The sequence below is a fragment of the Coloeus monedula genome (assembly GCF_965178545.1).
Source record: "Coloeus monedula genome assembly, chromosome: 12".
NCBI lineage: Eukaryota > Metazoa > Chordata > Aves > Passeriformes > Corvidae > Coloeus > Coloeus monedula.
In genome coordinates this window covers 18,632,121-18,650,180 of record NC_138792.1, presented here as the reverse complement: position 1 = coordinate 18,650,180, position 18,060 = coordinate 18,632,121, and the positions used below count along the sequence as shown (strand labels likewise).

The following is an 18,060-nucleotide window of genomic DNA, read 5'->3' as shown; positions in this document are numbered from 1 at the left end:
CTTTTATTTCTATTTTCCTGCCTTTTTCTTTCTTTTTCTACCCTTTTCTCTTTTTTATTCTCCTTCTTTTTTATTAATCTTTCCCCTTTCTCTCTCCCCCCCCGCCCCCCCCCTCCTTCTTTTTTCTTTTTTCTTTTTCCTTTTTGCGCTGGTTCTGGTTAAACGTTATTTGCACTTTTGTTGGAAAAGTGGCCCCTAGTGTGCAATTATGTCAAATTTCTTTGAGTTTTACAATTTAATGGAGAACAGTAACTCTTTTATTGATCCTAGACGGGGCCGGCTCCTCTTCCCCCTCTTCCCCCTCTCCCTCCCCCCCACCCTTGTGGCTCTCCCCTCCCTCCCCCTCCAACCCCCCCGTTACTCCCATGAAATGTCACTCAATGTTTCTTATGCTCCCACCAGTTTCCAAAACAAACAGAGGAGGCTGCAGCCGTCTATTGACTCAGTTGGATGCAAGAGGATCTCGCCGTGGCCGCTGCCCCCCGACGGGAGCCGTGCGGCGGCCGGGCGAGGGGCGCTGGGTGCCGGCCGGGATGGAGCCGCCGCCGCCCGCCTGAGCCCCGCTGCCGCCCGGGGGGACCCCAGGCAGCCCGGGGGGGATGGCGCTCAGCTCCCGGGCTCACGCCTTCTCGGTGGAAGCCCTGGTGGGACGCTCGGCCAAGAGGAAGGTGCCGGAGGGTCGCGATGAGGAGCCCGGCCCCGGCTGCCGGCCGGGCCGCAGAGCCCCGGAGGCGGGTGGGTACCGGAGGGAGCCCGGCGCGGCGGGGAGCGAGGGCCGCCCCCTGCCCCGGGAGCCTGCCGAGCCGCCCCCTGCCCTTTGTGTTCTCCGCAGAGAAGCGGCCCAAGGCTGGTGCCGAGAGCCGTGCGGGCGGGGTGCAGGTGGAGCTGCAGGGCTCCGAGCTCTGGAGGAGATTCCACGACATCGGCACCGAGATGATCATCACCAAGGCCGGCAGGTACCGGCCGGCCCCCGCCGCCTCGCTTGGGCTTTGCTTTTCCGTTTTGGTTTTCTTATTTTCTTCCTTTAATTTTTTTTTTTTTTTTTTTTTTTTTTGGGGGGGGGGGGGAGGAGGGTGATGTTGTTTCTTGGATTTGGTTTTGTTTTGTTTAGTTTTGTTGTCTGGGCCCTTTCTGTTCTGATGGGCTATTTCACTTAGTTTCCCCCTTTTCCCGCTATTTTCGTTGAGTTCGATTTTCCTTCCTCGCGCCGCCCGTTCGTAGTTTCGCAGCCTCTTTTCGCCCCGTGAGCGGCAGCTCTCGCTCAGCCTCTGCCCCTGTGCCCGCAGGAGGATGTTCCCGTCGGTCCGGGTGAAGGTGAAGGGCCTGGAGCCGCTGCAGCAATATTACATCGCCATCGATGTCGTGCCCGTGGACTCCAAAAGATACAGGTACGGGGGGGACCGGCGGGGACCCTCACGCCCACGCGGGACCCCTCCTGCGCTGCTTGCCGCGATCTGCGCTCCGGCCCGGTCCGAGTGGGATACGGGCGTCACACAGGGATGCTGGGGGGGCCCGCACGCACCTATAGAATCTATAGGTGTGGGGGGCAGGTGGGGACAGGCTCCCGCCGCCTGACGCGGCCCGGCCCGGGCCAGGTACGTCTATCACAGCTCGCAGTGGATGGTGGCGGGGAACACGGACCACTCCTGCATCACCCCGCGCCTCTACATCCACCCCGACTCTCCCTGCTCGGGGGAGACCTGGATGAGGCAAATCATCAGCTTCGACCGAGTGAAGCTCACCAACAACGAGATGGACGACAAGGGGCACGTAGGTGTGGGGCAGCCCCGCCGGGGGGGCCGGGGAGGGGCAGAGCATCGCCCCGGGGTGCGGAGCATCACTCGGGGGGCAGCGCCGGGAAGGAGGGGGCCGGTCCCTCCTGCCCCGGGGCTCAGGGCTGGGTCCCTCCTGAGCCTCGCCTCGGGTTTTCTTCCTGCCCTTGTTCCTCCGGGGGGCTCAGCCGCCTGTCCCCCCGCACAGATCATCCTGCAGTCCATGCACAAGTACAAGCCCCGCGTCCACGTTATCGCCCAGGATTCTCGCTTCGATCTAGCGCAGATCCAGTCGCTGCCGGCCGAGGGGGTGCAGACCTTCTCCTTCCAGGAGACCGAGTTCACCACCGTCACGGCCTACCAGAACCAGCAGGTACCGGGAGCCGGGGTCGGGGGGACGGAGAGCCGCGGCGGTACCGGGGATCGGGGGCATGGAGAGCCCCGATGGCCGCGGCCGCCGGTCCCAGCCCGCCCCGCTCCCCAGTGGCCCCTTCGCTTTCATCCTGCAGATCACGAAGCTGAAGATCGACAGGAATCCCTTCGCGAAAGGTTTTCGGGACCCCGGCAGGAACAGGTAAGGGCCAGGGCCGCCCCGCCGCCGCCCCCCGCGCCCGCCAGCCCCGCGGCTGCGTTCATTGAGCTCTCGCCCCGCAGGGGGGTCCTGGACGGGCTCCTGGAGACCTACCCGTGGAGACCCCCCCTCGCCCTGGACTTCAAGGCTTTCGGCGCAGACAGCCAGGGTAAGTAAATCCCGCTCGCTGCCTCTCCCGGCCTCACGCCCGGAGCTCCTCGGGGAGCTCAAACCATCAAAGATAACGAGGTGCGTCCAGAAAACGAATCCCTGCATTTTGGGGGAGTTAATTCCGCGTGGGTTTGGACGAAATTCCTGTGAAAATGGATGTGAGAAGCCGGGAAGAGCAGGATGAGGGCGCGGGCTGCTCCAGCCCCCGGCTGAAACAGAGTTAGACGGGCAGAAAAAAATATCTGAGCATGCAGGAGGCTAATTTGGAGTCGGGTTGTTCCGGCTTTGATCCTGTTACACTAATTGCTTCCAACCGGATTGGGAATATCAACTACAAACGTGGTAGCGGTGACCGCCCGTGTTTTCTGTAGCGGCGGCTTCTGCGGCGACAAATGCGATATGCAACAGAAAATAAAATTATCTGATATTTAGGATGCAGCAGTCGCACAGAAATGCAGGGAAGAGGAGGAAAATTTTCAGGGAAAATGCTCTCCTTCATCCTGACAAGTGCAACCGGTCCTTTACAGCCTTTTCCCAGAAAAGCGGCTTCAGAAAGTAATATTTGAAAACAGGTTATTCACAGCGTCGAAGGGAAAAAACCGACAGCTCGTTTGCACTTTGGAGCGCTCCAAGTTGGGTTTAAAGTCGCGAGTTAAACTCTCGTTTATGTCAGGAACTCTTCAAAGGCTTGGGATACACAAAGTCACCCCTGTGTCTGCCGGGAAATGCTGCAAAAATCACAGCAACAATTCATGTTCTGCAGGCATAGAAATCAGGGCACAAAGAAATCAGATTCGGGAGAAATTAAGAGGTTTATCAGCTGTAAAGAGATCTAAAGTTATTAATTATAATTGCCATTAGTAGTAGTACTGGTTTTATTAGTATTTTTAATAGGTTTTTTATTAATTTGATTTTTAGAAAATATCTTATGCAAAAAGCCCCTTTTGAACCCGTTTGCCGGGGGAGAGGAGGTGGTGGATGAGCTGCATGAGGAATGAAACAACAGCAACTGCAATGTTAAAGATCCTGAAGTATTATTGTACATATAATATTAGAGCTACCTGGGATTTAAATTTTTTTTTCTTGTTTAATGTATCTGGTATTTTTCTTCAGAGTGAAATTACTGGACTGATATAAATATAACAAATCTCCAATTCCACTCCTAATAAAATATATTTCTGAAGAAATGCCATAAAACTGAAATCCCAAAGCTCTAAACCAAGGAGGTAAATTAAAAGAAATTATGATCAGCACGCTGAAGAAAGAATTGGCCATAAAACTTTTATTTTTAAGCCAAATAGAAAGGGCAGAAAACATCTGCTCATTGATCTGCTCTGTCCTTTCTGCTGCAATCCCCATTCCCAAACCTGGTCTGGAATTTGGATGATATTATTGCTTGGGGTACCGTGGAGCAGATACTGACCCTGCCTTGCTCTGCTGTCTCCAACCACGTAGGGCTTCACTTGCTGCCTCATACACAAATATCGGCTCAATCCCACATTTTACATGACCCAAAGTCCCTGAGCTTTGAAGGACATCAGGATATGTCCAGGGATGAGGACTGGATCCTGCCCTGCTGATGTCAGGACTGAAGCAGCCACTGTCATCAGCAGGGAAGGGTGAGACCTTCACGCCGCAAAACCTTCCCGGATTATTGTGATCAAGAGCTGACCTGTGAGAGGCTCTGCTTGTTGGGAGCTTGGAAATTAATTTCCACAGCATCCAAAATCTTTGTGGTTTAAGATTTTTTTAAGATTTGCTATACCAGCAGATGTGGTTCAGTTTTACAGTTGATTTCAGGTTGCTGGTTGTGTGTAAGGGCGGATCAGATACCAGCCAGGCATTTTATTGCTCGGAATTGAGTGTAAATAGTAGCCCGAAAAGATCCACATTCTCTTATATCTTTTCCCAGTGATTTTTGGTAAGAAATTAAAATAAAGAGTGGGGGGAAACCCCTCTGGAAGAATTTGGTAATGAATGTGCAGCAGACATTTGGCTCTCCACAGGCGGGAGGTGAAACCAGCATCTGTGTAGCACCAGGGCCGGCTGCTCCCAAGCACCATTCCCACCTCGGAGCAGCCATCCCATCCCTGCTGCATTTTTACTCCTTGGGGTTGCTTTTCTCCCGAATCCTGAAAGTGTTCATTCATCCCTTCCAGCAAGGAGGACGTTCACGTGGCATGTGAGTTTGAATTTCTGGAGACACCGATAGCATTCAGGGGAATGTTTCAAATTGCTTGGGAAGCCAAGTGAAATGAGTCAATTCCTGTGAGCAGGAAGGTACAAAAAAATTCTCCATCAGGCTGAATATGTTTTTTTGTTCTTATATCCAAGGGGGAAAGGCTGTCTGGAATTTGCATGAAAAGTAGGGAACCTGAAATAGCAATAGTGTGTGTGTATAGCAGGGGAGGGTTATCGGTTGTGCAGCCAGGTACGGATCCAGGTGTGTGGAGCTGGATTTACCATGATCCCAGCCCAAGTAATGGGATTAGACATGTGGAATATTGTTCTTAGACAAATACCAGGTAACAATAACCATTTATGGATAGATCTTCCCATTTTCCAGGAGCTGGTCTTTGGAGCGTGTTCGTGCTTGGATGGACACAGGCAGCATGGAGACCTGGAGAGGGAGCAGGACTCCTCCAAGGATTGCTGACTGGCTGTGGACACCAGTTAGCCCAGCCTGGATGGTTTCTATTTTCCTTTCCAGGTGGGAGCTCCAGCTCTTCTCCAGTGGCCTCCAGCGGTGGGACCCCGTCTCCTCTGAACCCCCTGCTGTCTCCATCCTGCTCCCCTCCCACGCTTCACTTGCCTGCGAGTAACCTGGGTGTGTCGTGCCCTGAGAGCTTCCTGCACCCCCTCAATGTGCCCCTCTACTACAAGATCTGCCCCACAAGCTTCTTGAGACAACAGGCACTCCTCTTTCCGAGCCACGAAAAACTGGGAGCCACTAACCCACATCTTCTACCCCACTTCATGGTGGATATGCCCAAACTGTCTTCCCTGAAAAATGCCAAAGCCGAAGACTTAAACACTCAGTGCCTACAAGCCCCCGGTTCTGCTGGTCAAATGCTGTATGGATTACATGCATCTGGAAACATTTTCCCATCAAGTCCCATTGCTCGGGAAGCACTTAACTGTTCTTTACATCCTCCATATGGCGTGTATGGTTATAACTTCTCTGTGCCATCCAGACTGATGAATGCAGCAGGGCATTTCAAAGTGAGTGACAGCATTCCGGCTGCTTTGAGGGACGGCAGATGCAATCACTCCAACTGGCACCCCACAATTAACCACTGCCTTTAGTGGGATCAGAGAATATTTCTGAGTGTTGCTATGTAAAGCAAGTCCTTCCTTCCTTCATACCCAGGGGCTTGTTAGCTATTGACTCTGAAACTCTGCATGGTACAGGAGCGGGATGGGCAGGCATTTAATCCTTTTATTTGTGGACGGAAGTGTTGTGTTATTGGGAGGGTGGAGGGTCAGAGATGACCCTTTTGGCCACATTTATGTCACAGCTGTAGGTTATGAGCAAACTGTCAGTCACCTTTTTACTATTTGCACTCTCAAGTGGGGACGCTGATGTCTGTATTTCTACAAATGTGTTTTCTCTCTCTTGCTTGCCTTTAGTTAGCTCAGAGCCCTGGGGAGCTGCTGCTCACCCACTCGTGTTTTATCCCTAATTTCAAAGGGACTACCCAGGACCTGGACTTGGCAAAAGAGCCACATCTGGCCAAGCACTCGAGCATGTTCTTAAGTTCCCTTGGCTCTAACGGGTCCTAATTAATGACATGAAAGTCCCTCATTTTCCAGGACCCAAGTGCCGCCGTTATCAGGGTGGGGACATAAATCCAAGTATCTTAAATCCGAGTATCTGCTGCCAGGGTAAAGAAAGGCAGGAGGAAAGATGGATGGGGTGAGAAGCTGGAGGGGTGCCCCAGAGCCCTCTTTTCCATGCCCCGTGGTCCAGTGGCACCAGCTTTGATGGCGTGGTGGGAAGGACAGGGATGGGGTCACACATCTCTCCCATGTGAGATGGATCCAGGCCGGGGCCACGGAGGATACATCTTGGAGAGTTGTGTGGGATGAAACACCCCCAGGAGCCCTGCAGGACCGTCCTCTGACCCAGAGCTCTCAGCCCAAAGAGACACAGAAGATCCATGTGGGATCTCATCCAGCCTGTGCCTGAGGGAAGGGCAGGGATGCTCCCGGTTCAGTCCGATGGAGAACACTGATCCTTTACAGAGAATTATAACTCAACAGGCCCTGGAATCTGAGATTTTCAATTCCTTCCAAAAGTCCTGTTTGTTTTCTTGTAACCTGTGGATATTCTTGTTATTCCTGTAAATAATCTCCAGCTCCCAAGGGCACCATGTAACTCACAATAAATCAGGACACAGGTTTTATTCTTTATTTGGTCGATGTTCAGTCTCTACCTAAAGTCAAATTTATCACTTGGTAGATGGCAGAGATTGGAAAATAAGGCTTGGCTGGGACTAGCCCCATTTTGGGATTAATCCTGTGTTTTCAAACACAACACACAATATAGAGGGATTAGGCACAGGTTTAAGAATCAAAACTGGTATCAGAGTTTTGACGTTATTTTCATTCTTAACAGACAACACATTCAGAACAGAACAAGCAGTATCAAAAGCTGCTAAAATACCAAAATTTACACTTTTACTTTCATGAGACTTTGATAAAATTCAGGCAACATTGATTTCCCTAATTTTTCTGCTTTGGGTGTTCACAGAGCCCCCAGTGATGCCAGTATGAAATGGGTGGTTGTGATAAATGGTCTGTACAACTGTAAAAATGAACAAGCCTGCTTTCTTGGGCTGTTTCTTAGCAGTTAATCTCCCTATTTTTATTAAAAAAAAAAAAAAAAAAAAAAAAAAAGAAAAACGAATTTTTCCTACTGGAGTCCTTATTTCCAACATTGGTGATGACTGAATCCCTGTGGCAAGTCCACTGCTAGCCCTGGACAGGCTCTGTCCAGCTGAGTGACCACGACCCAGCCCCCACATGTGGTTGTACTACTGGAGAGCTGGAAGGCTCTTCCTGATCAGTCACGGATTTGTGCAATGGGGAACTTCCAATTTTCCAAATATTTGCGGTTGCATAAGATATTCCAGAGTTGCTGGCCATGAGCTGTAATCCAGTAAATCAGAGTTTGGTTAAAAATGTGACTGATAGTGACTGGCAGAGATATTTTTGGTGCAGTGATTTGCTCCACCAGGAATGATGCTCAGCTGATTCCAGCAGAATTAAGCTGGATTTCAAAGCGCCTCCGTGGGTCCCGTAGGATCCCAGGTTTCACCATCCTCCCTCATGGCAGCCACATGGAAAACACTCCCAGAGCCTGGTCCCTGCAAGGTCTGAGTGTGTCCCAGGGTGTCACACTTTGGGAGGGTGCTCATCAGGCAGATCCAGAAATATCAATTTGTCCCTATGAGAGGTTGGCAGAGTGTGAGAGAGGCTGCTTGATCCGGGTTATCTGAGGCTTATTTCCGTTTCCTTTGCCTTCATCTCCTGGTTTTATCCTTTCAAAAATCACTGCAAGAAACAAAAAGGATGTTGGTGGTGTTTTCAGGCAGTCGTAGCTCTCTGTCCTGTGCCACCATGGCCACCTCAGACCAGACCAAGCTTCCTGGCCCTTCTGGCATAGGAATGTTTTCCATATCCACAATGGTGACTCAGCTGATTCACTTGCACTATCAAATAGATGAGTTTGCCTGTATATTAAATAAATGTGCCCCAAAAAGCAGATAACCTGCATCTACACTCTCAGGGTCCTTTGTAAAACAGCCACTGGTGGGAGGTGATTGGCAGAACTCAAGAGAATAAATCAGATTAATAAATATGATTTATTGAACGTGAAACTTGGCCAGTCGAGGTCGATATTTCAAGCAGGCCCATGTGCCTGTCAATACAATCACATCATGTGCTGCTTTGTATTTCCTGCCACAAACATTATTGGAAAACTCTGGCCATTTCAAAGTTCACAATTCTTTGGGCTTCATGGGCAACTAGAAACATCACCTCAGGACTACAGTGCTATTTTTAAATGGGAACAGGGAGATAAAAATCAAAGGGGTTTTTTTAACGGTTAAACTTGCTGAACAATCTCAGCTATTAGTCATTTGACCTTTCCCAAGAGGAGTTTGAAGTTATTGGGGAATATCTGAGCCTGTTTATAGCACTCAGCAAGTAAAACTGGCCGTTCCAGAGGTGCCATGTCTGTACCCAATGCCAGGACATGGAATGGGCTCGGTGCTCAGACATGGGGGTGGATTTAAAATCCCGGGAGACAAAATACCCAGCAATAAAATTTTTAATCAAAGTGCAGTTTACTCTCTGGTTTCACCCAAATTTAATCCATCTATTGGAGAAGCCAAAGGCATAGAGGGAGCATCGGATGTCGCTTTTTGTGATGGAAGTGCCTCGGTTTACATTTGATCTGCTGAGGTTGGGGCTGTAATTAGATGATAATTTGTATCACAATTATGCAAAGCAAACGAGGATTGGATAGCAAGATAGTGCAGAACAAATAAGCACCCAGACCATTTGAAATGCATCCAGTATGGAAACCATGTCCATGTGTGGCTGGGGCTGGGGACATGTTGTTCCAATAAAGCTGCAGAAAGGGAAAAGGCCGTGATCGGTTCCTCCAAAAGTTTCAAATGCTCATGTTTACAAATTTGTATTGCACATTAATATGTAAACACAGCCTATTGGAAACAGATGAGGCCACGATATTTACGTGTCCTTTCCTCTTCGTTTTGGGTGTCTGGTTGTCCCCCAGAACAAACAACTTCTGTGATGACTCATAAAGCTCAGCTCAGGAAGCTAAAGGAGAGGTTCAGATAATTATAAAATCGCTGGTGCTGTGGTGACTCTCCTATCCCAGATGGATTTTGGGTTCTGGGTGCAGGGGGATGCATTCCCAACTCCAGTGGGGGTGTGCTAGGAGCACTCAGTGGATGGAGCTTCACTTTGCAGTGCCACAAGTGAAGCCTCATTCCTTGGCATTTACTGGATGAATTTTACAATTTTCTTTACTGCTGACTTGGAGCCATGTCAGGAATCATGGCATTGCTTGGAACATGCAGGAACTCCATCCATGCCCACTCCGTGCTCCGCCAATGCTGCACCCACTGGGAAAAACAGATTTTGAAACATCAAGAATTATTTTTTATAAATTAATTTCCAAAAGGAAAAGGAAAAGCACCTTCCTCACAATGTGAATAAAAGCTTTGACTTGTTAATCACCTTTTCTTTCACTGGTTTATTTGCATTTTGGGATGCAAATTCCAGGCATCCCTTTCCGGGATCCCAGACTGCCGGCCCTGGGGAGTGAATGCCGGTGGATGCAGCAGTCAAGGCTGTTGGGAATGACACGGGCTGAGAGGATTTTTGCAGATGTTGGGAATTGCCCTGCAAGCTGTTTGTGCTTAATAGAGCTCTGCTCTCCCCAGGCTCGTGGACTTTCTGAATTTTGCAGTTATTTATAAAGCCACTTCTCTGCCATGTCCCTTTGGTGACATTCCCAAGAAGGACCTACTGTCTACTTCCATCCATCAAACAATTTCCTCCCAGATTTTTGCTCCTAAAGCATCAAGTTTTCGGTTTATTGTAGCAATTAAGTACAAGAAGGAGTCCAGGTTTTGAGAAGGATCCCTTGAGCTTATAAATCAAATGACACAAAGCAGCAAGTAAAAGTCAAGACCTTTCTGGAGAGGGAAACACCAATGATAGGGAGAAGCCCTTGGAAAAATCATATTTGCTGCCTAAGGAGGCAGATCCTGAACAAAACCAGAGATGGGGGCAGGAGCTGAGGATAGCTTCTGGCTCTCTGAAGTTTGAAGATATATTAGATACATTTTTTTTTCAGATATTTTCAGCTATTTTCTCTTATTTCAAAAGCCTCACTTTTTCAGGCTTTCAGAGAATGGTGTTTTGGAGAAAATAACTTTTTCCTTCTTGGCGCTGCCTCCAGATCTCACCTCGGAGCTGGGTTCCAGCTCCAACAATTTCCTCGGGGTCCAGCCCAGCAGCTGGGAGCACTTAGCAGCTCGTCTGCCCCCTCCGCTCACCTGCCTGAGGAGCCCTGACGGGTCCATCTGCTTCCAGTCAGGCTCACATAAAACCTTCGGCTCTGAGGAGAGTAGAGGACTTGTGTGGTGACTTGGAGTTACTCCTGAAATTACTCAGCTGATGCTCCAGGGATGGATTCTGCCCTCAGCTCCTGGTCCATCGGAGAGAGCTGCTGCATCCCTTCCCTCTAGACCTGCTACATCCCTTCCCCCTGGACCTGCAGCCTGAAACCAGCAGAAATAGCCTTTTTTAGTCAGGTTTGGGTGGTTGTTAAACAGTGAACCATGATCCTGCCCTGGCTGTGCCCCCATCATCTCAAGCACTCAGTGGTTTAAACCATTATCTTCCACCATATATTGCTTTAACCACCCTGTAGGTTTAAGGCAGTTTGTTAAATTTTGGGGCTGGGGTTGTGTTTCCTGGGTGTTTTCAATTCCAGGACAAAATGGAGCAATCCAGGAGGCTGGACTGGATCTGGTTTATCCTTAATGGCACAACCACACCCTCTGTGCTGAGTGCCTTTTAAATGTAAAAAAGAGCATAAATCCAGATACAAAGCAATGTTTCAAGTGCTAAATGGTTCATATCCATATAATAGTGAATTATTATTATTATTATTATTACTATTATTAAATATCAGGCAATGGGATGCAAGGAGCAGAGCCTCCTGTGCCCTCTAAAGCTGTGGGAACAATCAAAGACACCTTCAAGTGAGTCCAGTAAGGTCCCATCCTCTCACAGGACTTGAGATTTGGGGCTGGAATGAGGGATTTTTCTCCCTGCAATGAAAGAATTTCACATGTCTTTCCCTAGAAATATTCACACAGGATTTTAACATCACTGCCTGTGCAAAATAAACAGATTTAAGTTTACACCAATACCTTCATTTCTGGTAGCAAATCCTTGTCTGAAAGTGTTAACAAAGAGAAGAACTAACGATCTTCAAAAAATTTGATTATGAACAACTTTTCTTCCATGGAAGCAAATCCATGTTTAATATCCAGCTGCCTCACTCCGGACATGCAGGTGCCACATGTCTCCCTTCACCAGCAGTACTTTTAGCTTCAGCCCTTTGCTGAATTCTTCCTTTATGTTCGTTAAAAGTTGTACTGTAAAATTAAGCAAAGTCGATATGCTATTTCCTGTATCGTATTTCTTCTAACATTATCAATATTGCTAATAAAAATAGAGATTGGAACAGTATGTTGTAATGTCCAGGATATAAGCCAGATCCTGCTGCACCTCAAATAAATATGAACTTGGCCTTTGGCTTTCATAAAAGCAGGATAATGTCTCTATCTGGGCTCTTCTAATGGATAACATCAGCCCCCTTTGCTTCGCTTCTCAGAATTCCCAGAATTTGAGAATTTAGGCTGGTAGAAGAAATTCAACTCTGTGTCCTGGAGACTTTTGAGATTAAACCAAATCAAAGTAAAGCAAAGCCCCAAACTCCATTCCCAGCTGAAACAAAATCTGGCATTTCCAAAGCCGTTGTGATTTCAAAGTGCTGACACTTCCCATGTTGGCCCTTGGAATTGCAAATGAGGAGCTCTTGGGAGACAGGATGGGACGGAGAGAACAGAGAAGAGCTCATATGGAACTGGTCAGGTCCAGGTGCTTCATCCCTGCTGCTGTTCCTCCTTCCCAAGCTGATGTCCCCACTTTCTGAGGTGGTTTTTAGTCCAAGAATTAGGAAGGAATTCTTCCCTGTGAGGGTGGGGAGGCCCTGGCACAGGGTGCCCAGAGAAGCTGTGGCTGCCCCTGGATCCCTGGAAGTGTCCAAAGCCAGGTTGGATGGGGCTTGGAGCAGCCTGGGCTAGTGGGAGGTGTCCCTGCCCATGGCAGGGGTGGGGACTGGATGGGCTTTAAGATCCCTCCAGCTTAAACCATTCCATGATTCCATGAAATGGGTTTGGGTGGTGTTTGAGCCATGTGTGTCCGTGAGGATCTTTCCACTATGTCCAGCTGCTCTCCACACCTTGAGGATCCTATGGAGAGTCGGGATTTCCTCAATCCAACATGTATGAATGATCCCTCTGGGAATGCATGGTCCTAGCCGCTGATCCATGGAGTCTGTCTCCAGGTCCAGCTGGTGAGACAGCCAGAGCACCCCGCTCCAAACTGGAGCCTTCCAAATGACCAAATATCACTTATTTTTTAACTGGTTTTGAGTATCACTCATGCATCTGGAGCCACGAGCCTTAATGAGCCATAAAAAGGAGGAATTTTGCTGGGTAGGTCTCCTGGACACAGAACAGAGCAGAGGATGGAAATGAGATCCAGCTCTGCCCAAGCCAAAACTTTGTGGAGGCGATGGCGAGTGTCTCTGCTGGCCATCCTGCATCGGGTTCATGGGGCAGGGATCCTCCTGCATCCACTGACTTCTCCCACCATCCTGCATCAAATCCAGACCCTGCTCAGGCCCAGGAAAATTCCCTCAAAAATTTGGAAGCTTCTGTGTCTCCCTGGGGTTGCATCCCTCACCAGAGCCACGGCTTGGGGGTAGCCGGGCTTGGTCCATGTACCACAGGTCTTCCTGTGGACTTGCTCCTCAGCAGGTGAAAACAGGAATTTGCTCCTCAGCTTAAAAAAAAAAATAATAATAAAAAAAAATATATATTAATGTAAACATCTCTGGGGTGGAGGAAAGTGTTTTATTTGCAGAAATTTGGCTTGGCCCATTTGGATCCCGGCATTCCTACCCCGGCAGCCACGTGGCCCCAGAACCAGCCCCCGCACTTTAATTCTTCCCTTTTTTTTTCTTAAAATAGGACACACCTGTAAGGAAGGGGAGTTTCTTCAAGACATTCCTGATCTGGAGCATATTAAACTGATATTTTTGTTTTGTATTTTGGGTGATTTGCTCCAGTGATAACATAATAGCATGATATGTAGCCTGGGACTGATTAAAACATTTCTTTTGATCAGTGCAGCAGATTGCAGCAGTTGTTTATTACTGGACAAAGCTTGGAGAAAAGAAATTAAGAAAAAAGAGCTGAAGAAAGAAATGGCTCTGGGTGGCTGTTGGGTTTGGTTTTCACTGGGATATTTCCTTTGCTTTGGGAAAATTCTCTGCTCCAGCCGTGGTTTGGGAAGTGCGAGAAGGGAAGGATGATCCATCACGCTGATGGACAACGGCTGAAAAGCTGGGCACTGGCTGTTAAAACCACACGTGTGGGGAATAAAAGTCATTTCTCCCTCTCAGGACACACCGGTGGCCCAGTTCATCACTGATGAATTTATACATCCAAATTTGGCATTTCCTAGGAGGAAACTTCTACATCAATCACTGCACAGTTCAAAGCTGCCTATGTTTTAAAATATAAGATTTCAATTAAAAAAACCTTTTATTTTGCTTTATCATTTAAAAAAAATGCAGCATTATTTTATTACAAACCTACAACATCTGAATGTAAACATGTTATTCTGGTTTAGCTGCAGTTCCTCTAAAGGCTTTTAAGGCTATAGATTTTAATTACACGAATATTTTTAATAAAATCCCCTTTTTAACTGCTGGCAAGACTGTAAGGGAAAAAACAATAATATCTGGCTCTGTCTCTTTGACAGGATAATTCTTCAAGTTGCATTTGCCACATCCCCGCAGCTGCGACCAATAAGCCTCTGTCTTTATGATTCTCCTCCGATATGAAATTAAAATGAACTGGAAATGTTTATGCTGCAAATGGTGTGCAACACATTAAACAGATAATGCCAGCAAAGGGTTTGCTTCAAACAGGGGTTCTTCCTCCAGCAGAGCCCCCCTGTAACTTAATCCCCCCTTTTCCCAGGCAGCGGGAATTGCTGCTCCACAGAAAGCCTCGGACACATCACGATATCTTCATTAAAGAGGAATTACTTCCATCTCGCCATCCCCAGGTACCACTGAAAGCGGGGCTTTGTTTCATGTGGCCTGTTGCAATTCCTGTGTTTATAGCAGCGGATTCCTTGGCTTCCCGGGACATTTGGAAATGAATCTATTTTGGGTCCTCTTTGCTTCCCCCAGCCTTTTCCCCGCAGTGTGTTTATAGCTGCTTATTAATTCCTTGGTCATGCCTTTGTAATTTTTCACTGCTGACAATAAAAAAAAAAGAGGCCTCATCCTATTTAATCATCTCAGCCCAATATATTTTTTGCTTGTTTGCACCAATCGATACATTGGGCTAAATCAAATTCTTTCAGGTTAATTCCAAGGGGCTCCACTCCCAATGCCTGCACCTGCCCCGTGTTTTCCTTGCAAGGGGACACCTCTCCCCAGCTCTGGAAGCGACTCCCTGACATGTGTGTGCAAAGGGATCCTGGGGATGCAGAGAGCCGGGGGCTGGGGAGGTGAGAGCTGCGACCTGGTCATTTGTGTCACGTGTCCCTCGTGTCCCACAGCCAGACATGGTGCCAGTGACTCAGGAGGGGAAAGAGCTTGTCCCTAACTGGGGTGTTTTTCCAGCACAGCCAGTGGGATTTTTGCCTCCTGCTGCTCCCTGGACACAACCACCACAGGATGGTTTGGGCTGAACCATAAAGTCCGTCCAGTCCCCACCCCTGCCATGGGCAGGGACACCTTCCACTAGCCCAGGTTGCTCCAAGCTCCCTCCAACCTGGCCTTGGACACTTCCAGGGATGGGGCAGCCACAGCTTCTCTGGGCACCCTGTGCCAGGGCCTCCCCACCCTCATCTCAGCTCAGAAACATGGTTTCTGCTACACGGTGCTGACTTCAGGACTGGAGAGTCCCATCAACTTTGCTTTAATATTTCAAAGCACTGGAAATAATTGCTAATTGTTCCTCCAGAGAAACCCAACCCCTCCAGACAGCACCTGCAGAACAAAAAAATTAGATTTATAGGAGCACACTGTCATTTTGGGGTGGGTTTGGGGTTTTTTTTTCCAGGCTGCTTTAAGCAGAACAGAGTTTATCCCACACCCTCTGTATGGCAGCATAAATCTGGCCAGGGAGGGAAGGAAGGGAATGGCAGCACGATCTGTCAGCAGCTCCCTGGGATCTGACAGGGTCCAGCAAACGCTCCCCCCATCCTGACCCTGCCTGTCAATCAGCTTTCGGGGAGAAGCCCCTTCCCACCCTCCCCTCGGCCCTTCGGCGAGGAGCAGCAGCCAGCTCCAATTTGGAGTAGCTGTCATTTATCATTATTTCGGGGAGGAAGGGGCCGGGAAGGTTCTCCTCACCCCGAAGGTGCGGGCAGAGCAGAATTTGAGATGATGGGTGGGGATTTCCACCGGCACAAATGGGAATAAGACTCGGAGCTTTCCAGGCTGCACCAAAAATAGCGGCCCAATTTCAATCTCAATTAGAGCTCGGTAACCCCGGAGTATAATTCAGGAGTCAGCTTCTAATATTTCAATTCAGGATGAAGAATAATATTCTACTTCCCCCTCTACAGCCGAGCGATTTTCATTTCATAGGGGCTAATCTTGACTCGAACATGTGTTTCAGTGAGATGCTCAAGGATATGAGTGTGCTAAAGAAAATAGGGGGAAAACTTGTGTAGAAATGGCTGTGTTAAGGTCTGTGCAGGAGTCAGCTCCTTGGAATTAAAGAATCATGGAATGGTTTGGGTTGGAAGGGATGGTAAAGCCCATCTTGTTCCACTATGCCAGGTTGCTCCAAGCCCCATCCAACCTGGCCTCGGACACTGCCAGGGATCCAGGGGCAGCCACAGCCTCTCTGGGCACCCTGTGCCAGGGCCTCACCACCCTCACAGGGAAGAATTTATTCTCAAAATCTCATTAAAACTCCCCTTTTTCAGTTTAAAGCCTTTCATTTATTTTTTGGATGTCTCTATTACCACAGAGTTCCTACCAACAGGCCTTATGGAGAAGAAAAAAATGTGAAAACCCTCCCAGATTTATTCTTTATTTTGGAAAACACTCCCTTTCCAAGGCTTCCAATCAGTATTATTATTCTAATAATAAATTCCTTTAAGAATTAATATCATAAAATGACTGCCTGAAGAATATTTTGAATTTTAGCAGGCAAGTCTCAATATGATTTCATTCTGATGACAAAAGAAATTAGCTTTAATATTCAAATTAACATTATTATTTAATAAATATCATATTTTTCACTTACATGGTTCACCTGTAAGCACTTTTTTAGCATTTAAAAGTAAAGAGTTGTATGAAGGGATTGATCTCTTGAGTGGGAAGAGGGGGGAAAAACATACATGTTTTTCCAACAGCAAAATATTGATTTTCCAGCCCTTTTTCATTCTGTCACTGGAGACTGCTGGGGTAGAAAAGCTCCTTCAGAGTTTTTGCCCACCCATGGGCCTTCCTGCAGCTTTGGCTCATCCCTCCAAACAACAAGGCTGGTGCATTGGGAAGTGCCCCTTCCCTGTGCCGCTGGCGTTCCCCCTTTGCCGTAGGAATTATTTCTTTGTTACTTAATCATCTGTAATTATCTCCTGGAGTAAATTCTGTTGGTGCATCAATTTTCAAACACAACAGTCATTTTTATCAGTCATGTTTATTTAATTTTAGCTGATTAGCACAGAACCTAACAAGTGGCTTAGACTAACAGTGTGTCACTGCCCAAGTATTTTGTAGGTAACAAGAAGACATGGAATAGTGCACATGTTGCTTTGTCTGCATTAATCTATTTACATTGTAATTCTTCAACTGTTTTTAATGGCTGGTTCAGCTGGAAGCAATTAGTTGTCTAAATTAAAGCCACATTTCTCACTTCATGCACTGGGAAGGTTTTTTGCCGTTGTCTTTTCCTTGCTTTTTTGTTTTCCAAATCAAGATGGATACCATTTAAAAATGCATGAAATTTTATTGAGGGGATTGATCCGGGTGTTTGGAGCCGTGTTCCCGTGTGTTTGTCTGGAAGCCAAAGTTTTGGATGGGCCAGGGAATGGTGTGTTTGGAGGTGCACTCTGGAGCAGGGCTGTCAGCACAGCAGCAGCAGCAGCCAGGCCTCGGAGCAAGACCTCGGGGCAGCTCCGAGAGCAGGAGTGGAGCAAAGCCAGGAGAAGAGAAAGCACCGGATCCCCTGGGCTGCTCTGCAGGGGCAGGAGCCAGTTGTTTATATATTAATTAAATTAACAAATAGGTTTGTGTTAAACACAACATAATTTATGCAGCACTTCAGAGCAGAGGGTCACTGCGTGTTGGATCCCACCCTCATTTTACTTTACAGGTAAAAATGTCACATTTTTAAAGCACTCGTGGAACACTTGGAGTAAGGCTGGTGCTGCTCCACCCCATCTCTGCTCATCTCATTCTATAACTCCATGATATTACAGTCCAGTGTCTCCCATGAGGTTTGGACTTTCTGTGCAAGATGGGAATTTTTCCTTAAAAAGTACTATTTTATACCATTTGTGAAAAAAATAAAATAAAATACAATAAAATAAAATAAAATAAAATTCTCTCCAGGCATTGACTCTGAAATCAATGCACAAAGTCAATGACTTACGAAGGCAAGGAAAGAAAAG

The 18,060-nt window shown here is 47.7% G+C and overlaps 1 protein-coding gene across 1 annotated transcript; it reads left to right on the top strand.

Annotated features, from left to right (window-relative positions):
• Positions 1–599: 599 nt before the first annotated feature.
• Positions 600–5,820, top strand: TBX22 (T-box transcription factor 22; the record flags this gene model as incomplete). Its single annotated transcript, XM_082289312.1, has 8 exons — positions 600–735; positions 833–956; positions 1,287–1,388; positions 1,596–1,770; positions 1,981–2,145; positions 2,282–2,346; positions 2,427–2,512; positions 5,225–5,820. The coding sequence occupies 8 exons, from the start codon at positions 600–602 to the stop codon at positions 5,818–5,820; spliced, it is 1,449 nt and encodes a 482-aa protein (XP_082145438.1).
• Positions 5,821–18,060: the final 12,240 nt, after the last annotated feature.